Below are 17,494 nucleotides of genomic sequence, written 5' to 3'. Positions count from 1 at the left end.
GTCATCTGGCATAATGAAGACACAGAGGAAAGGACAGATAAATATAATCATATACCTATATGAGTTTAATAATCATAACTATAAAAATATTTTCTTAGGACATACGCTGCTGTGTCTAAGGAAGGAAACAAAGTGCATGTTAGCCTACAGCCAGTGGTCCTGTAGCTAAATGAACCTGCAGCCAAGCCTGACAATCCGAATTCAACTCCCACACGGCAGCAGCGAAACCAGATTCCACGCACTGTTCTCCGCCCTCCACATGCAGTCTATGCACACACACACATACAATTAAAATGAATGCATTTGCATAAAATACACACATATTCTTATACAGAGGGATGTGTGCTATTTTTACATTTAAAAAAAAAAAAAGGTCTTTATAGGTTCAGGCTGGCCTTGAACTCACAATCCTGCCTCAGTGACTTATTGACTGCTGAGATTAAAGAGTATACTGTCATGCCTACCTATGATTATTTTTGACAATGCATATGAGATTCTAAAGATTTATTTATTTTATGTATATGCGTACACTGTAACTGTCTTCAGACACACCAGAAGAGGGCATCGGATCACATTAACGATGGTTGTGAGCCACCATGTGGTTGCTGGGAATTGAACTCAGGACCTCTGGAAGAGCAGTCAGTGCTCTTAACCACTGAGCCATCTCTCCAGCCCGGGATGTGAGATTCTAAAATACCATTGAAGTCCTGTCCTGCTGTTTAGACCATATTCACTGACTACAACCTAGGAGATACCATGACTAGGTCTCATTAATCTTAGAATGTTGAGAGGAATTAATTTCAAAGCAAAGGTAAGCTTTAATTAAAATTGCTCAACCAATTTATGCATACATTAAAAACTTCAGAACACCCAGTTTTAAAAGGTTCCTAATTAACCTTAAAGTGCATATAAAAATGGAAAATAATGAATTGTCATCTTCCAAATGAATTTTCCTTTACCAGAATGCATCATGTTTTACTCTGTAGAGAGAGTGAAAAGTTGGCTTGAAACCCTGGGAAGGACCTGTCGGTTGGTTGTGACTCACACCTGCTCTAGCCATCCAACTGCACAGGCGACATGTGCATCAGTGAGGACTCAGACTCGGGGATCAGCTCCACTCTCTGCTGGCTGCATTTAGCCACCTGCTTCGCTCTCAGCCTCATTGTTCTCAGTTACCCAACAGAACTGAACCAGATGATCTGAGAAACTCTCAGTTAGGATTCCATAATTACTGTGATCATTTTTCTGCCTGTATCAGGTGTTAAGACTATAGCTACACAAATGAAATTTCCAGGAAAATAAATTAATCTTGACCTTAAATACATCACTGAGTCATTGACAAAGTATTTTAATTTTTTTCTTCATTTTCTGTGCACTGGTGTTTTGTCTGCATGTGTGTCTGTGTGAGGGTGTCGGATCACCTGGAACTAGAGCTACAGACAGCTGTGAGCTGTGGGTGTTGGGAATTGAACCCAGGTCCCTTGGAAGAGCAGCTAGTGCTCCTGACTGCTACACCAGTATTTTAAATGGCACCGTCTACAGGACCTACTGTCTATGACATCTCCAAGGTCTTGGTAAACTATAGAATTAAGCCTCATGTTTTTAGTGAATTCTCTTGCATCAAAAGTTGGATGAGAATAAATTTAATGGGATATGTGGGCAGACGCCAAGTCTGATATAAAAGCACACAACTGTAGCTCAAGCATGCATAGGTGCCAAACCAATCACTTAAATTAACCTGCAGGGAGCCTGGTTTTAATTTTCTTTTTGGCAACCATGTTACACCATGAGGAAAACACAAACAAATATGAATAACCTGAAAATGCAACTTACTGTGTCCTGTTACAGAAAATGAACAGAGCAAGCATGGCTAAGATCGGACTGGGTGCCGTGGCACATGCAGGGCTACAGAGGGAAAGCCAGACTCATCTCTGTAGGTTCAAGGCCAGCCTGCTCTACACACTGAGTTCCTAGACAGCTAGTGCTACACACACACACACACACACACACACACACACACACACACACACACACACACACACACACAGAGAGAGAGAGAGAGAGAGAGAGAGAGAGAGAGAGAGAGCCTGTCTCACCAAAAGGGGGTGTCAGATAATAAAATCGCATGTCCCAGATGGTGTCTGAGGCACCCCAGGTAACATCAGTAATATCTACTAACATGAGGCTTGAACTCTACGGATAGCTCATTTAATTTCTATAGAACCAGAACCAGATAACTAGCATGACTGCCATTTTGAGAAGGGCTAAGTAACTGTCCAAGGACAACTAGTAAGAATGTAGTAGAGCTGAGATTTGAACCCTATATTCTGACTCAAAGCCCCATGTGCATACCCATTCCACTGCTTTCAAGCTGCAATGCAAAATAATTCTGCACGAGGCCAAGCAGACTTCATTGCAAGCCAGACATAAGCTTTCCTTAAACTGTTTACTTGCACTGAGTATATTCTGTCGAGAAGGCTCGAACAGGAGAGACATAGAAGCACTGCCCATATTCCGCAGTGAACTCAGAACTGAGGCTCACACACCCCTGGCTGCGCTGACGGTCTCCAGCTCTGCTTGTAAACTCTGAAGTACACACATGGTGCTTAGGTCACCTCTTACACTGGGGCCCGTCCCCTGCCTCTGCTCTTGGTCTTGACTTGGCCTCCCCTTACTGCAGGCGTCGCCAACTCCACCTGTACGTCTACTGTCCACTGTGCACTGTATGGCACACATCTGCCTAAGAGTCTTCCCCACGTCCCGCTCTCCCTGCAATGCTCTACTGCTTTCCTCACTACTGACAAAGCAACTCAGGGAAAGAAAGGCCTCTTGTGGCTCATGGTTGACAGGAGAGAGGGAGGGAGAGAGGGAAGAGGGGGCAGCTGAGGCATGGCTAAGGCAGCCGTCACTGTGGACCCTCAGGCAGGAAGCAGGGGTGAGTGCCGGTGCTCACCTGCTTTCTCTAGCCCTGTGACCAGCCCACTGCACAGTAGTGCCCCTATTTTAGGGCAAGTTGTCCCATCTTAATTAACCTAAACGGGAAACCCAAGACATGTCCAGAAGTTTGTTTTTATGTTAACCCTAAATCCTGTCAGGTTGACAATCCAGATTAACCCTCACCAACGTCAGCTTTCACATCTACCCACCCTCCATGCCTCAGTATGTCTCCTATAAAACAAAAGGTCTCCTAAAAAGTCGTGTGCTTACACGAGTAACTAGCTTGCTGCCAAGCCTGATGAGCCATTAATGTACATCTCCTAGAACAGAGAACACAGTCATCATGCTCTTACCCACAGCAGGAAACATAACGATAACTGGCACCCGCTGTTTTGGTGGAAGGCAGGGTCAGCTTTGTCAGACCTGACGCTTACCTGTGGTGCTCCTTTGTGAGTCTGTCTACAAATCTTGGCTTCCCGTTCTCACAAAGAAGGTTACAAACAAAGAGTAGTTATGCAAATAAATAGAGAATGGGGTGATTCTGACACTTGACTCATCACCACCAACATGGAGGCTAAGAAACAAAACATGCAAGCCATTTCCCATATCCAGAAACACAGCGGCATCTTGTAGGTACTGATGACAAACACGCCACATAGCCTTGACTTACACCATCATACAAAACACTGGAGTACAAAAAGAACAGTGCAGAATCGTTCTGCGTGCTCTTACTCATGGGAAGCTGAGAGAGAAAGGGAATGTCTATTCCTGCAGAGGAAGCAAAGTTCCAAGGTGATCTGGTACCTGAGGTGATCTGGCCCATAATCTATTTACTTCCAAGGATTCACCCTTTCCCAATGTCTACAACCATAATTTCCACAACCCTCAGTTAAAGGGTTACCAGGTCAAGTCAACCACAGCATGGCAGAAAATGTTCATTGGCACTACCCCAATACCATTCTTGATTAATAATTTTTCTGGTGTTTAGCATTTTTTTGAGACATGTTTTCCTATGTAGCCTAGGTTTGCTGATTTACATGTCATATGTGCCAGAGTTCTAGGACCAAAGACATGTATGTCCCTTTATGCCTGGCTTGAGTTTAGCCATCTTGATTCTAAAATAGGAAAGAAATTAGTAAAGATATTATTTAGGCTTGATTTAAACGGACATAAGTATGGTCAAATGAAAAGCAAATGTATGTCAAGCTTCTAAATTCACCCACTTTCCACTGAACGCGTCAGGGACCCATGTCAGGGACCCACTGGAAGTCTGTTAATGAAAGACACACCTAGTGCTCATCGGGTCTGCTGATTTGGTCTCAGGGACGGGACGGTCTCCAAGTTGGCCTAATTAGAAGTATTTCTATGGGATTTTAAAAAAATTCCACGGAGTCTTTCTTTTAATCTTGGGCAATCCAGTTGCAATGCCTGTTAAGCCTCTAACCATGCAGGTCTGGTCCCTGCCACACAGGTCCATCTTGATGAAAACAAGAGGGTGTAGCTCCCACACTGAGTAGCCACAGAGGGAATCAATGTGCACGTCGCAGAGATGGAGAAGCTGATCCCAGGATCTAATTTATAAGGTCAATTCTCTGAGGCCTTCCTCAGACACATTAACTGATAACCCCCTCTAGGTGAAAAGAAAGGCCCACCCTTACATGGGAAGATCCCTCCTTGATAGCTTACCTGCAGGATGCCCTTCTTCAGTCTACCGCTCGTCTGCACGCCCATCCCCACTGAGAACCTCACACACAGTTATGTTCAGCATGGACCCTCTGCTGTAGTTAACATACACGTGGGGACTGGGAGGTGTGGGAGGAGCTAGTCAGGCACAGACACAGTTAGAAAGCAGTGCTCAGTGTCTCAGAGTAAGCAGCAGCTGCGTGGGAATGCTGGCACAAGCTCATCTATGAGTCCCCTAGTAGGCAAGGCTCAGGGATAGGAAAGAAACTGACCAGACGTCAAGATACTCTTTAATATACTAAGCTACTAACAGTATAATCTCTTGTGAGCAAGTAAATACCTTATGGAGATAGTAAGAAATAAACAAGGAAGGAAGTGTAAGGAGACAAGAAGCCTTAAACAGGATTTTCACAAAGGGAGCAGGAAAAACCAAGAAGGATGAGTGTTTCACTGAAAGAATCTGTTGTGCATGGAATGAGTTGTATACTCTTCAGAGACGCCTTTTCAAGTGCCAATAGATCTGTAATAATTAAGTCAAATAAAGAAGCTAAAATAAACTGTTAAAGCAGAAATGATCTTTGTTATTCTTTGATTGTAATACAATAAGCCTAGAAAGAAGAGAACTTGTCTTTACTTAGAAACATCTCATGGAGTTCAGGACTGGTGCACATCACATTTCTCTGTTTCTCTCCCAGCCTTCCTTGAGTAAGATTACTCTACATTCTCGCAATGGTCTTTCTCTGGCCCTCATCTTAGATAAAACTTTAAATGACAATGTATGTTCAGGATGCCTAGAGTAGCTGTCAGAAGCTGAGCTCACAGTCTGCTCTGGTGGGATGTTAAAAACCAGCAACAACAAAAACCACGCCCCCAGAAGCAAAGAGTTCTTTACAGTGTCACACACCTCAGATCCCAGCAGAGACAGGCGGATCTCTGTGAGTTCTGGGCTGGCTTGTTGTACCTAGTGAGTTCCAGGTCAGCTAGGGCTATACGGTGAGATCCTATTTAAAAACAAAAACAAAAACAAAAACAAAAAACCCAACCAACCAAAAAAAAAAAAAAAACCCCAAAGAGATCCTAACCCCTCCAAAAAGAATTATGAAAAAGGTTTATAAAGCAAACACAAAGTTGTTTCCACTCGAACAAAGATTAAAGTCCAAATAATCTAAAAAATTATAAAGTGAGTCTGTCCAGATATACCAAGGAGACAAAACACTGTTTTATCTTTGAAAGAACACTGGTGAAAGACAGGAACATCGACAAGTGGGGACAAATAAATTACCTAAAACTGGATCCTGACTGAATTGTCCTTACCATGGCAAGTCTCAATAAACTCATGTCTATTGAAAACACCCTAAAATGTACTTAATCATGTAGCCCACTGCACATCTGAGCCTAACAGCACAGCAGCACCAAGTTTATACACCACCAATCACCTGTTCGGGAAAAGAGCAAAGTGAGATTTGAAGCAAGTTTTCTACCCAGTGCCTAAAGAAACGCTGTTAGGCAGGTATCCCCAGGAAGAGAGCTCAGCTTCAAAGGCACTTTCCCGTGTCTTCCAGAAAAACAGAGCCCAGCCAGGCAGAGGGGCATAAGGCCTCACTGGGGTCCAGCAGAAAGCCCTCTGTTCTATGAGACAACATGTGTAATAAATGACAGTCAATTAATTAAGAGACAGAATTTTTTTCTTTATATTTTTTTCCACAATAGATCAGGTGTGGAGGTGCATGCCTATAATGCCAGCACTAATAAAGCTGAAGCAAGACTGTGAGTTCAAGACCTGCCTGGGATACATAGTGAGTTCAAGGTCTGCTGCTAGGATATATAGGGAAACCCTGTCTCAAAAAAAAAAAAAAAAAAAAAAAACCAAAAACCAAAACAACAACAACAAAAACCCCAAAAACCAAAAACCCCAAAACAAAAAACCCACAAGTGATTAAACAAAGAAAACATGATTATACCAATGTACAATGAGAGACGCTGCTATTGTTGTAACCTGTGAAATGTGTGTACTATTAGCCAACACACAACTCAGAAATACTCGCCTCTATTTCTGATTAGCACAGGCTTAAGGACATGTGCATGCCCATGTGCTCCATGAAATGCCTGGTAAGGTTTTGTGGTTGTGGTTGTTACAAGAACAATACATACAAGAACAAAAAAACATGAAAAAGAAAATATGTTTCTATTATCCACTTAGAGGAAACTGAAGTTAAGGTCTGCACATACAAATACACATAAAGAACCTCAGATTTTATATACACTGTTTACATGCATAATTTAAATTTAAAAATGGTTCACATGATACTTTAGTTCATTTTTCCTCTAAGTAGGAATACTTCAAAATGTCTCTCCATTTTAGCAGGTTTCTGTAAGGGCTTAATGTGTAACATTGTATTTCATAAATCCATCTTTTCTGTACCAAAGTATCCGCAGTGGTATGGACCTGCCTAACACGCAAAGGCCTGGGCTTGATCCCCAGCAGTCAGAGAGCAACCTACACAGCTCCTGGTCCAGTAACTAGCACCTCAGAGACTGGCAAGTCATCTACTGCCTCTTCAGCCAAGCGCACCGGAGACCCCTCGGTCTAAATCTCAGGAGAGAGAGACCCGAGAACCCTGCCCTGATGAGCAACCCAGGCTGCAGTGAGGCCGGGTCTAAGCCACAGGGACACAGAGCTCACTTAGAAAACGCTCCTGCTGCCCGGCACACACAGCACGGCCGGTGGCAGCCAGGTTTTTGGATTGATGACATGAATCTAGTCATTTGTTTTACTTAAAAGAAAAACAGGAAAAAGAAGTATCTGTCATGAGATCAATAGCTCCAGAGTGAAAAACGGGTTTCCTCAAACAAATTCAAGACAATAAAGAATTTCATAAAATAAATCTCACAAATTCCTTCTTTTGTAGACTTTCAAACTTCAAAAAAATGTACCAGGCAATTTTTATTTTTGAACCGGAATGAAATACAGTAGTCTTTAAAATGAGGGACAAGGAAGGTCATTTTAAAGATGTCACAAAAATGTCAAAAACGTGGACACACAAAAATGAACTTAATATGGCATTTAACCAAAAAGTTCAAATACATGGGGAAAAAAAGCCAGACCTGAGCAAAAGTGCCTGCAACACAAGCTACTGAACACTTAACATTAATGTACCAGGAATTATCACTGAGCAGAGAAAGAACAACTATCTCAAGAATATACAGGGAGGAGACCTGAAAAACACTCCACAGACCAAACCAAACCGCGCAGTAAACGTGGACACTGCTGACGACCAGGATAGGCGGGAATTGATATAGTTCACCTTTCCAAGGCTCGGCCTACAGACTCAGGTCTGAAATATAAAGGACTCATACGCTGGGAGTTAGTCTCACCTGAGGAAATTTATCCCAAGGAGGTTATTATATGCAACTTAGAGCAAATCCACTGTACGGAGTAGAGAATCTCTGGACTGTGATACATACGTACACAGAACAGAATAACACACAGCTATTAAAATAATTGGCAATAAACCTGTATTTTTTTTGGTGAGAACTATCAGAGTGCAGGTTTTAAAAGGGGCCACGGATGGGATTATGGTGCGACTGCATTCATGTCAAATGGCTACACAGAATTTTTTCACAAAGCTATTCAATGTTGACAGTGAGTTTAGGCGATGTTTCCATACTTGACGGTGTTGTTCTGGGTTCAGAACAGTGAATATGTCACTTTTATGAAACCAACAAGACTTTCATTATGGGGATGACTCCACAATGACAGACTCGCTGCCTGGTGTGGCTGTCAAGGACAGTTACTTGCCTTTGTGAGCTGGGGCTGCTCTTACTGTTTAGGCATTTCCCTGCAGGTTCTTAGCACTGTGCTCCTGGAGGGAACCCTGGGACAGAATTGCTTTAGTCTTAGTCTGTCACACTAATGGGTGATTCAGATAACCCCAACTGTCATGATTAGTTCTTTGTGACTTGACACAAGCTAGAGACAACAGAAAAGAGAACCCCTTCTTTGAGAAGATCTCTCCACCAAATGGGCCCCTGGGCAAGTCTGTGGGGCACTGTTTTTAAATGATTGGTGTGGGAGGGCCCAGCTCCCGTTGGGCAGCAACACTCCTGGATGTTATATGAAATCAGGCTGAGAATTATGGGAAAGCAGCCAGTGAGCAACACTCTTCCACAGCCTCTGCATCAGTTCCTGTCTCAGGTTCCTGCCTAGGTTTGCATCATGACGTCCTTCAAGAATATATAAGCTGAAATAAACCTTTTCCTCCCCAAGTTGCTTTTGGTCACAGTGTTTTAACACAGCAACAGAAACCTTAAGTAAGACACCAACCTTTTAGAAAGCCTCAGTTCAGTCATATGGGTAATGACTCAATCTGCACACCTATGTGATAAAAACCCAATCTGAACATCAGAAGAAAGCAGAATTTTTTGGTTGAACACACTGACACTCAAGGAGAGGTGAGTTGACACTATTCAGAGAGGTTGTCAAAGCTCCCAGTTGTCTTCCAAGCTTGATCGTAAGTGTATCCTGTCTCCTCATAATATGGAACTTGAGAATTCTGTGGGTTATTCTAGTGAATTCTCAAACTTGAAGGGATCAGGAAGCAAAATGCGGTTGGCCTGGGGACCCTCTGAGCCTTGTGTCTATAGTTTGAAGTAAAGGCAGTCATGTTTAAGGACTCATTCCTGTACTCATCCCGGGAGGTTAAGTGCCAGACTATCTGTGGTACTTCTAGTTTCTGTCAGACCAGTTTGGTGAATGGATCTTCTGTAGCTAATGACAGTATTGCTTTCTATGTTTGATGCTTTCAAAGCCAGGAGGTGCTGTAATGGTGAAGGGCCAGCAGCATCACCAATGGGGTTGTAATGCCTCCTGTCTGTGCTGCCCGTGTGGCTCCCCCAGGCCACACTCCCCCGGCACTGTATTCATCGCTGCACTATTTGCCTGCGCTGCACTTGCCTAGACCTTTCTTCCACGTACTGGGCTATGACTGTCGAAGGCAGGACCACATCTTATTTACCTCAGAATCTCAGTGCCCACAGCACGGCAGATGGTCCATCTGTTTACTGAGAGAATGAATGAGCTCAGCGAATAGCACCGCCCATAAACAACCCTCCTGTGAGCAAAGTACTTTGGTTTGAAACATCTGAGGTGGTTTTACAGTTTTCCTTCCCACTGACCTTTGTACACTGGGCAGATAGAATCCCTTAAATCAAAGCAGATACTACGGGCTCTGGTTAATCAAAGAGATGAGCAGCCTCTGCACGGAAATAGTAACTGAAGGTAAGGATTCCTCCAAACACAGCAACGAAAAAGAGGATTGCATCAAGTGTTCTCACATCCTTGGATTTTTATAGTCTCTTATGACAGAACATTAGGAACTGGGCTGTAAAGACTGACTGACTTATCTCTCCAACCCTTTCACCCCAGTGGGCGAGCTATTACCTTTCCCTACAGTGACTGACTTACCTTTTAATCTAGCATCGCCCCCAAAGGCACCACAGCCCCAGTTTCCTGTGGCCACTGCAGAGAGGTTCTCAGGAGGAACGCCAGGACGGAGGAATCCACAGTAAGCCTGCAGGGGACACAGCACAGCACAAGAGTGAGCGGACAAGAGCAGCACCCACTGGCTAACAGTCTGCAAGCAGCAGCCACTGTAAACTGCTATTCTCATTCTCACTTTTCTTAGAGCCAAAATAAAAGGGAAAAAGAGAATTGGAGTAAGAGGTGGGATGAGTAAGGAGTGAAACCTTCCACTGTCTGTTTGCCTCTAACTGCTTCGACATCGGGCAGATCAGATCCTTCAAACCAAGATAAATCTTAGTTTCTCTGTCAGGTGAAATGAGGCAACTAAACGGACTTCACAAACCTGTGACAAGGGGTAGGAATTAAAGCTATCAACAAAGGGCCGGCTCCTCCATGACTCCAGTGCTATACTGTGCTTGAAGCATCAGATCCCTCCTCCTGACCTTCTTACACTCAGCTAAATGAGATCCTGGGTTAGACTAGAAACCACAGATTTAAAAGGCACTCTTATATTTTGTAACAAAATCTTAGTGCAGATTGTCACTGAAGCCCCCCCCATCCCCACCCCCTGCTCTGTCTGGCTCTTAAGTACAGAAAACAAAATGGCCTTTAAGACCTCTCTCAGTCCTAACCTCCAATTCCACAGCTCTGTTCTAAGCTAGCATATTTAAGAATTTGCTAGCAACCCCAGACAAGTAAATATATCCTAAGGATGTTGGCTAACTAGTAACTACATGAAAAGCTCATTTGGACATAGAGGACCCTAGTTTAAGGTCTGAAAGTTTCTGATTTTTTATTCCTTTGCTATCAGCCAAGTCAACCTTCCTGCCTTTTAAGGTTTTTGGTTTTTTTTTTTTAAGATTTATTTATTTATTTTATGTTTGTGAGTACACTGTCACTTTCTTCAGACAAACCAGAAGAGGGCATCAGATCCCATTACAGACGGTTGTGAGCCACCATGTGGTTGCTGGGAATTGAACTCAGAAAGTCTGGAAGAGCAGTCAGTGTTCTTAACCACTGAACCATCTCTCCAGCCCCTTTTAAGGCTTCTTAACTTTGTGAAACTATCAAACAAGTTAAAGAGGCTTATTAATGTAACAGCAAAGCAAATCTCTTCTAGGTTGTCTCAGGTATCAAACAAAGACAAAAATACAGACTGCATACTGAACCAAACTAAAAGGATGATCTGTGGCAAATATTCCTACAGAAAAATCAAGGACAAAGTAAGATGCTTCTGTGAAGCCTCACACGCAAAAATATATAGTAAGGTGTTCTCTGAATTCTCCATGAAGGTATAAAAATATAATTTATACACTGTCTGGATAAATTAACAAGGCTATTTCTTCTACCCTCTCCTAGACTATAAATCCTGATAGATATTAATTATAAGTTGTTGCTAAACCATTATTCAATACCAGGGTGCAGAGCTTATATAAGAACTTACAAATTACCTGCATAATCAGATGCACTGAGGTTCTGAAAATCCCTTTCTGGTCAACAACATGAGCGAGCTCCATTTGTTTTTTTTTTTGTTTTTTTTTGGCAGGTTCTTAAAAGATGAATAATCTGACATTCATTATATGAATATGAGGTCTCCCTCTGTCAGAATAAACATAACTCTGCCACCCTCTGTCAGAATAAACATAACTCTGCCACTCTATTTCCTGTCACATTTTCCTAGCATGCCCAAACAAAAAGGAGTTCTCAGCCTCCCAAGCGTATGCTTATGCCTTGTATTATGAGAATGGTTTCAGTCTCCTCCTCTCTACTGTAATCATCCTAGCAGGACAGACAACACTCTAGAGACAGACATTTGTGATTTCCCTTTTGGTCATTAGGATACTGAAACAGTGGGCCTCAGAAGACTTACAACTTCCCCAGGCATCTCATGCTGGTAGAAGGGAAAGGATAAAGCCCTGCTGCCCCTAATGGAGGAACTTGCCTTCCAGAAGGAGAAGCAATTCACACACTTCTAACAATTCGCTGGACACCTCTGAAGGATGATGTGCCAAGACAGTAACAGGTCAGCGATGGGGGCCAGGGCTGTTTACTTACACTCCAGTGCCCTCGACTTAAAGCTAAATCTCATGTCAGGGCCCTATTTGCCCCTCTTCCCAGTATGGCTACACTGACCGCATCTCTTCTCTCTCTCTCCTCTTTCTCTCTGTTCCCTCCCCCCCTGTTTTTCACTATGACCTGTCTCTTTAGAATACTGGAGATGGATGGTTGAACCTAGCATGTCTGGAATGACAGATATTAAAAGCTCTATCAATCTCTCTAAATAACTGGGAGTTAACTGATTGCAATGAGCAAAAAAAAAATAGCTTATCTTAGTGATGATCAGGCTCAATAATGGGGAGTTTAAAACACTTAAATTATTAGAAGTAACATGAATATAAAGATCACACATTCTTGAAAAGTGATGGGGGGTAGGCCATAACAAGAACTCTGAAATGGAAATTATGCAGTTAGTGTTATCACATTATCAGATAAAATTTTTAAGATTAAATAATTTAGAATTACACAGTAGTATAAATAAAGGACTGGGCAGAGTAGGTGTAAAATGCTTCCACTCTGGTAAAAAGCACTTATAAGTTTACAAGTACAGTGTCTCCCAGTATCCTTTAGGGAGTATTTCAGGACACCAATGTAGATATCAATGTGGATACCAAAATCCACTGGTGTTCAAATCACTTTCACAAGACAGCACATTCTTAAATGGCCTACACCACCCTCCTGAATACTTCAAAGAGTTTAAACCATGTTTAGTTTTGCAAACAGTTGCTACAATGTATTAATTAGCAAGTAATAACAAGAAAACAAATCTATACATGTTTAGAATGAATGAAGTAAAACATGTTTTCTTTCAATGTGTGTTTCATTTATTTATGGATGCAGAACCCAAAGGATACAGAGGGCCAACTGGGGTAAGAAGCCCGAACCCCTCAGAGGGTCCCAGGCACAGCCGTTCTCGGGAGCTCAGCAGACCTGTAAGTGCTAAGGTTCTTTCTCCCTTCACAGCAGAAACGGAGCTGACATTGGCAACCACAAAAAGGTAAGACTAGGAAGCAGTCTCAGAAGCCTTGCCAAGTTCCCACCCCATAAAGTTGTAAGTTCTCTAGAGTGCCATACTGGTGAGTACTTTTCTCTCCTCAACAGAAGCTGGAGTGCTTGAGGGAACTGGCAGGAAAGGAAACCAACTGGAGCTCGGGCACGTACTGACTTCCAGATCAGCACAGCACTCACTCACCCTAAGAACTAAGTGACAAAGAGGAAAGCCCTCACACCCCAAGAGAATGAGAGGAATCAAGGAACAGAATCTAATGACAAGGGAAGGGAGAGAGGGGAAGATCCTGGATCCTGAAGGACGCAAAGGGGAATGCTGAAAACAGACAAAAGAAAGCAGAGTCATTTCCAGAAAGAAAGAACACTGGTCATGGCGTTAGTTACTCTGGCACAGACGTGCACAGACAGACACATGTGTACTTTGACTCCAAGATCATTTGTAACACAGTCAAGTCGATACATTTCAAGGATGTTTCACTATCGAGTAAGCATATACTTTCCCCTAGAACAATAGTTATTGTTCTGGAAAATTACTTATTTATATGAAGTCATCCTATTATACTTGTTTAATCTAAACTAATACACAGTTAATACAGAAACTCTTGGTATTTTGTGATTCCTTAAAAAGACACAATTTTTTGGAAAAGAGAATAAAGTTCTATTACTAAAAAGTCTTAAAATTATCACATGCTCAGTCGTAATATATTTTATAAACTCCTAAATATCCAGTTGTATAAAGACACTAGTTTGTGTCTCATGCATCAAAGAGAAGACTGTGGAATCAGTAAACTATTCACAACCAGGATCGTTGGTGAGGACTTACCAATCCAACAATTATAAATATCTTATCATGACGATAAGAAAACACAAGAGATTCCAACAGAGTCTGAAGAGACAGGTAACAAAATATGAAATTATAGGTTACTTTTAGGTGCACTGACATGACTACATTTCATGTGGAGAGACCAAGAACAACCGTTTGAAAGGGAGAATTAGGGTGGCTTTTTTGTCTTTAAAATAATGATCTATTAGCACACGGTTTATCCTGCTTCCTATTCATTTTGTCTGTGTATACATGCCAGTGAGCATCAAGTTGTGCCTGTGTAGGTCAGAGGACAACTGGAGAGTGCCAGTTCTCTTCTTTCCCCCAGAAATACTTTAATAAATTCACAGGATAGTACACTATCAGCTGGAGATACAGCTTGGTGGAAGTATGTCTGCCTATGGTGAGCAGGACTCTGAACTCAACCCCTTGAACCAATTAATTAATCAATTAGAGAAGATAAAACTCAAATAAATAAAAAAGTAGTCATTGCATAAATAGACATACAGGAACTGGACGTGCCTTTTGACACCTGAGTACACGCAGGTCACTAGAGACAGAACAGCCATTTTAACAGAAGTGTATATATTAACATTTATGCAAAAGAAACACAAAACAAAACTTACTCAAACACATTTATACTTTGCTCAAACACAAAACAAAACTTAAGCACATTTATACTTTGCTCATTTTAAACTCAAAATGAATACTAGACTTGAAAGAAAAAAACACAGAAGGATGGCATTTGTAGATGATATCACCCCAGAAGACCTTGGAGGTCTTCAGTTAGGCAGAGTTCTTAGACTCTAGGAAAGCACATTAACTTCTAAATCAAGGTAAACTTGTCTTGAAGGAGCCTGCACATGCGAGCCCTTACATAAGGAACTGCAACCTAACCGTTCTCGTGTTCTACCGCATGGATTCTAGCGACCCAAGTCAGGCCGCTGGGTTGGTGGCAAATGTCTTTAGCTCTTAAGCAATCTGAACAGTCTGGATCTGGTATTTTTAAATGAACATAAAATGAAAGAAGATAGCTGAGTTCAGGTTTCTTACTGGTAAAATTAAACAATGGATCAAATATGTTCTCTGGTTCTATGTATTGGGAGGTTAAAGGAAAACTTCTTAGAAATGATACATTTTGAACTAATACTCCAGAGAAAGAATGTGTCACATATTTTAAGATAATAAATGATCAAATATTGAACTACTGAAAAATACCAGTAGAGAGTACTGATTGGTTTTGCCATTAAGCTTTGATTTAGTAATAACCCTACTCCAAATATGGATCCCAACAAGACTCAATAAAACAGCAAACAGCTACAAGCAACTTTGTTCTGCTTCTATCCCAGATGACTCCAGGAAATGTCTCCATAGTGTAACCTCACCTAACCAAGTCTAAGAAGACAAGTATGACATCTCACCAGCATCGCAGTCTTCCTCTGCAGAGACACCTGCCACTTTCACAAGCTGAAATCACAAACCTCTCCAACACCACTGTGTAAAATGTCAGCCAGCTGACCTGCTTCAGAATTAGAAACAGCTTCCAGGTTTCCACTAGATCTGCTTTTTACAGAACAGCTCTACTCTGAGTGCTGATGCAGCTCTAACAGGAGAGGTGGAGCCCATGTAGCATGACCTCTTCTGGAGGATTCCAGTGGTCCTCTCCTTCTCAATGCCTACTGGCAAACAGGATGCTGGAGCTAAGACGCACGCCACTTTATGGTCTTACCTTTTATTGTTTCACTTAGAAAACTCTATTGCCCTCTCACCTACCTTTGATATAGTACATAAAACAATTATTCACGCTATCACTAATAGGATATTATAAAACATCGTGAAATACAATACATTATTTCCTCCAACTTATACTTCACTTTTATGTGACTCTTGATGTTTGTCCCAAAATTTATAAATCTGTTTAATATATAAGTGTAAATAAAAAAGAATTTAATTGAAGAAACCCAAAGTTATCTGTCTAGTTTGTGTGTACGTGTGTGTGCGTGTGTGTGTCTGTGTGTGTGCGTGTGTGTGTCTGTGTGTGTATGTGTGTCTGTGTGTGTGTCTCTGTGTGTGTGTGTGTCTGTGTGTGTGTGCGTTTGTGTCTGTGTGTGTGTCTGTGTGTGTCTCTGTGTGTGTGTCTGTGTGTGTGTGTGTGTCTGTCTGTCTGTCTGTGTGTGTATGTGTATGTGTGTGTCTCTCTGTGTGTGTCTGTGTGTGTAGGCCTGAGGCACCACTAGGTGAATCCTCTTTGACCCATGTTACTTGTGAGACAGGGCCTCACTGACCATAGCTTGTTCTTTCAGCTGGAACGGCTACCCAGGAAGCACTAGGGACCCATTTGCTTCTGCCTCTCTATTGTTAGGGCTGTAGGCAAGTGTCAGCTTTCTATAGTTTTACATAGGTACTGGGATCTAAACTCAGGCCTCATGCTTGTAAGCACGTGACCCACAGAGTCCTCTCTGCAGTCCATTTTAGCTCTTTCTTTTTGTCCTTTTTAGACTGCATTAGATTAAGATGCTGGGTTGGTGAGGTGACTTAGTGCAGGAAGGTGCTTGTTACCTAGTCCTATGAGCTCAAATCCTGGAATCTGAATGGTGGGAGGAAAGAGCTGACTCTTGTAAGGTGTCCCGTGACCTCGGCAAGTACACTGTAGCATACATGTCCTATCACACATATAAAACAAATGAAAACAAATGTAAATTTTTTAAAAATTAAGATGTGAAAATGACATTTTACAAAATCTATTGCTGCTTTTTTCCCCAGCAAGAGTTACAAAACAGTTCTTTTCTGAAATAATACATTTTGTGAATATAGCAGTGACTTAAAGAATATGTATGTCACTCAGGTATTGTGGTACAAACCTGTTATCCCAGCGCTCAGAAGGCAAAGGGGGATGAATTATGAGTTCAAGGCTAGTCTGAGCTATATAAAACCCTGTCTTAAATGGAAAAAAAAAAAAAAAAAAAAAGAGCACACATTTATCAATTGACTTCCCCACACGACAGGCTCTGAGCCAGGGGCTTCCTCAGTGTCAGTTTACGTGAGGGTCAGCTGTGTTAAATCTGCAGGAATTTCTGTTTGGTTTGGTTGTTTGTTCTTGTGGGAATTCGATGAATATGTTGGGAGAAAAAGGAATGTTGGGAAAACCAAATAAGGACAGTCTACAAGTTCAGGGCTGGTAACTAATCTTTGAGTGGAAAACTCTTCATTTATAAAACTGTGATGTGAAGACGTGAGGTCTTGCTTGTTCCGTGAAGAGATACTGCCCCAGCACAGGCCTGCATTCTCCCACAGACCCAGAGACAAAGAAGGAAGGAGGTGCATGGGAGAGAGGAGGAAAGAAGGTAGCAGAACAGAGAAAAGACAAAAGCAAGCAGAAGTCAGGAGAATCTAGTGTAAGCCCTTGGTTTGGTCACTGTTCAGCTTTGAGCAGAGACTGAGTTACCCAGTGTCTAAGATGTCGT

The 17,494-nt window shown here is 42.0% G+C and overlaps 1 protein-coding gene and 1 long non-coding RNA gene across 7 annotated transcripts in view; one reads left to right on the top strand and one right to left on the bottom strand.

Annotated features, from left to right (window-relative positions):
• Parg (poly (ADP-ribose) glycohydrolase) overlaps positions 1 to 17,494 on the bottom strand; it is a 107,843-nt gene that overhangs the window by 3,229 nt on the left and 87,120 nt on the right. For 4 of the 6 annotated variants that reach the window (XM_087589236.1, XM_087589237.1, XM_087589235.1 and 1 more), the window contains 1 exon segment: positions 10,085 to 10,190. In XM_087589236.1, the coding sequence (XP_087445362.1) occupies positions 10,085 to 10,190 (106 nt within the window). 6 annotated transcript variants of the gene reach the window in all.
• LOC148000370 (uncharacterized) lies at positions 9,775 to 15,990 on the top strand. The gene is made up of 5 exons (XR_015640202.1): positions 9,775 to 9,898; positions 11,980 to 12,164; positions 13,040 to 13,196; positions 13,301 to 13,691; positions 15,380 to 15,990. It is a non-coding gene; the product is annotated as an uncharacterized LOC148000370 (long non-coding RNA).

Source organism: Rattus norvegicus, chromosome 16 (assembly GCF_021556685.1).
Source record: "Rattus norvegicus strain SHRSP/BbbUtx chromosome 16, alternate assembly SHRSP_T2T, whole genome shotgun sequence".
In the NCBI taxonomy this organism is placed as follows: domain Eukaryota; kingdom Metazoa; phylum Chordata; class Mammalia; order Rodentia; family Muridae; genus Rattus; species Rattus norvegicus.
This window is presented reverse-complemented; position numbering and strand designations above follow the sequence as displayed.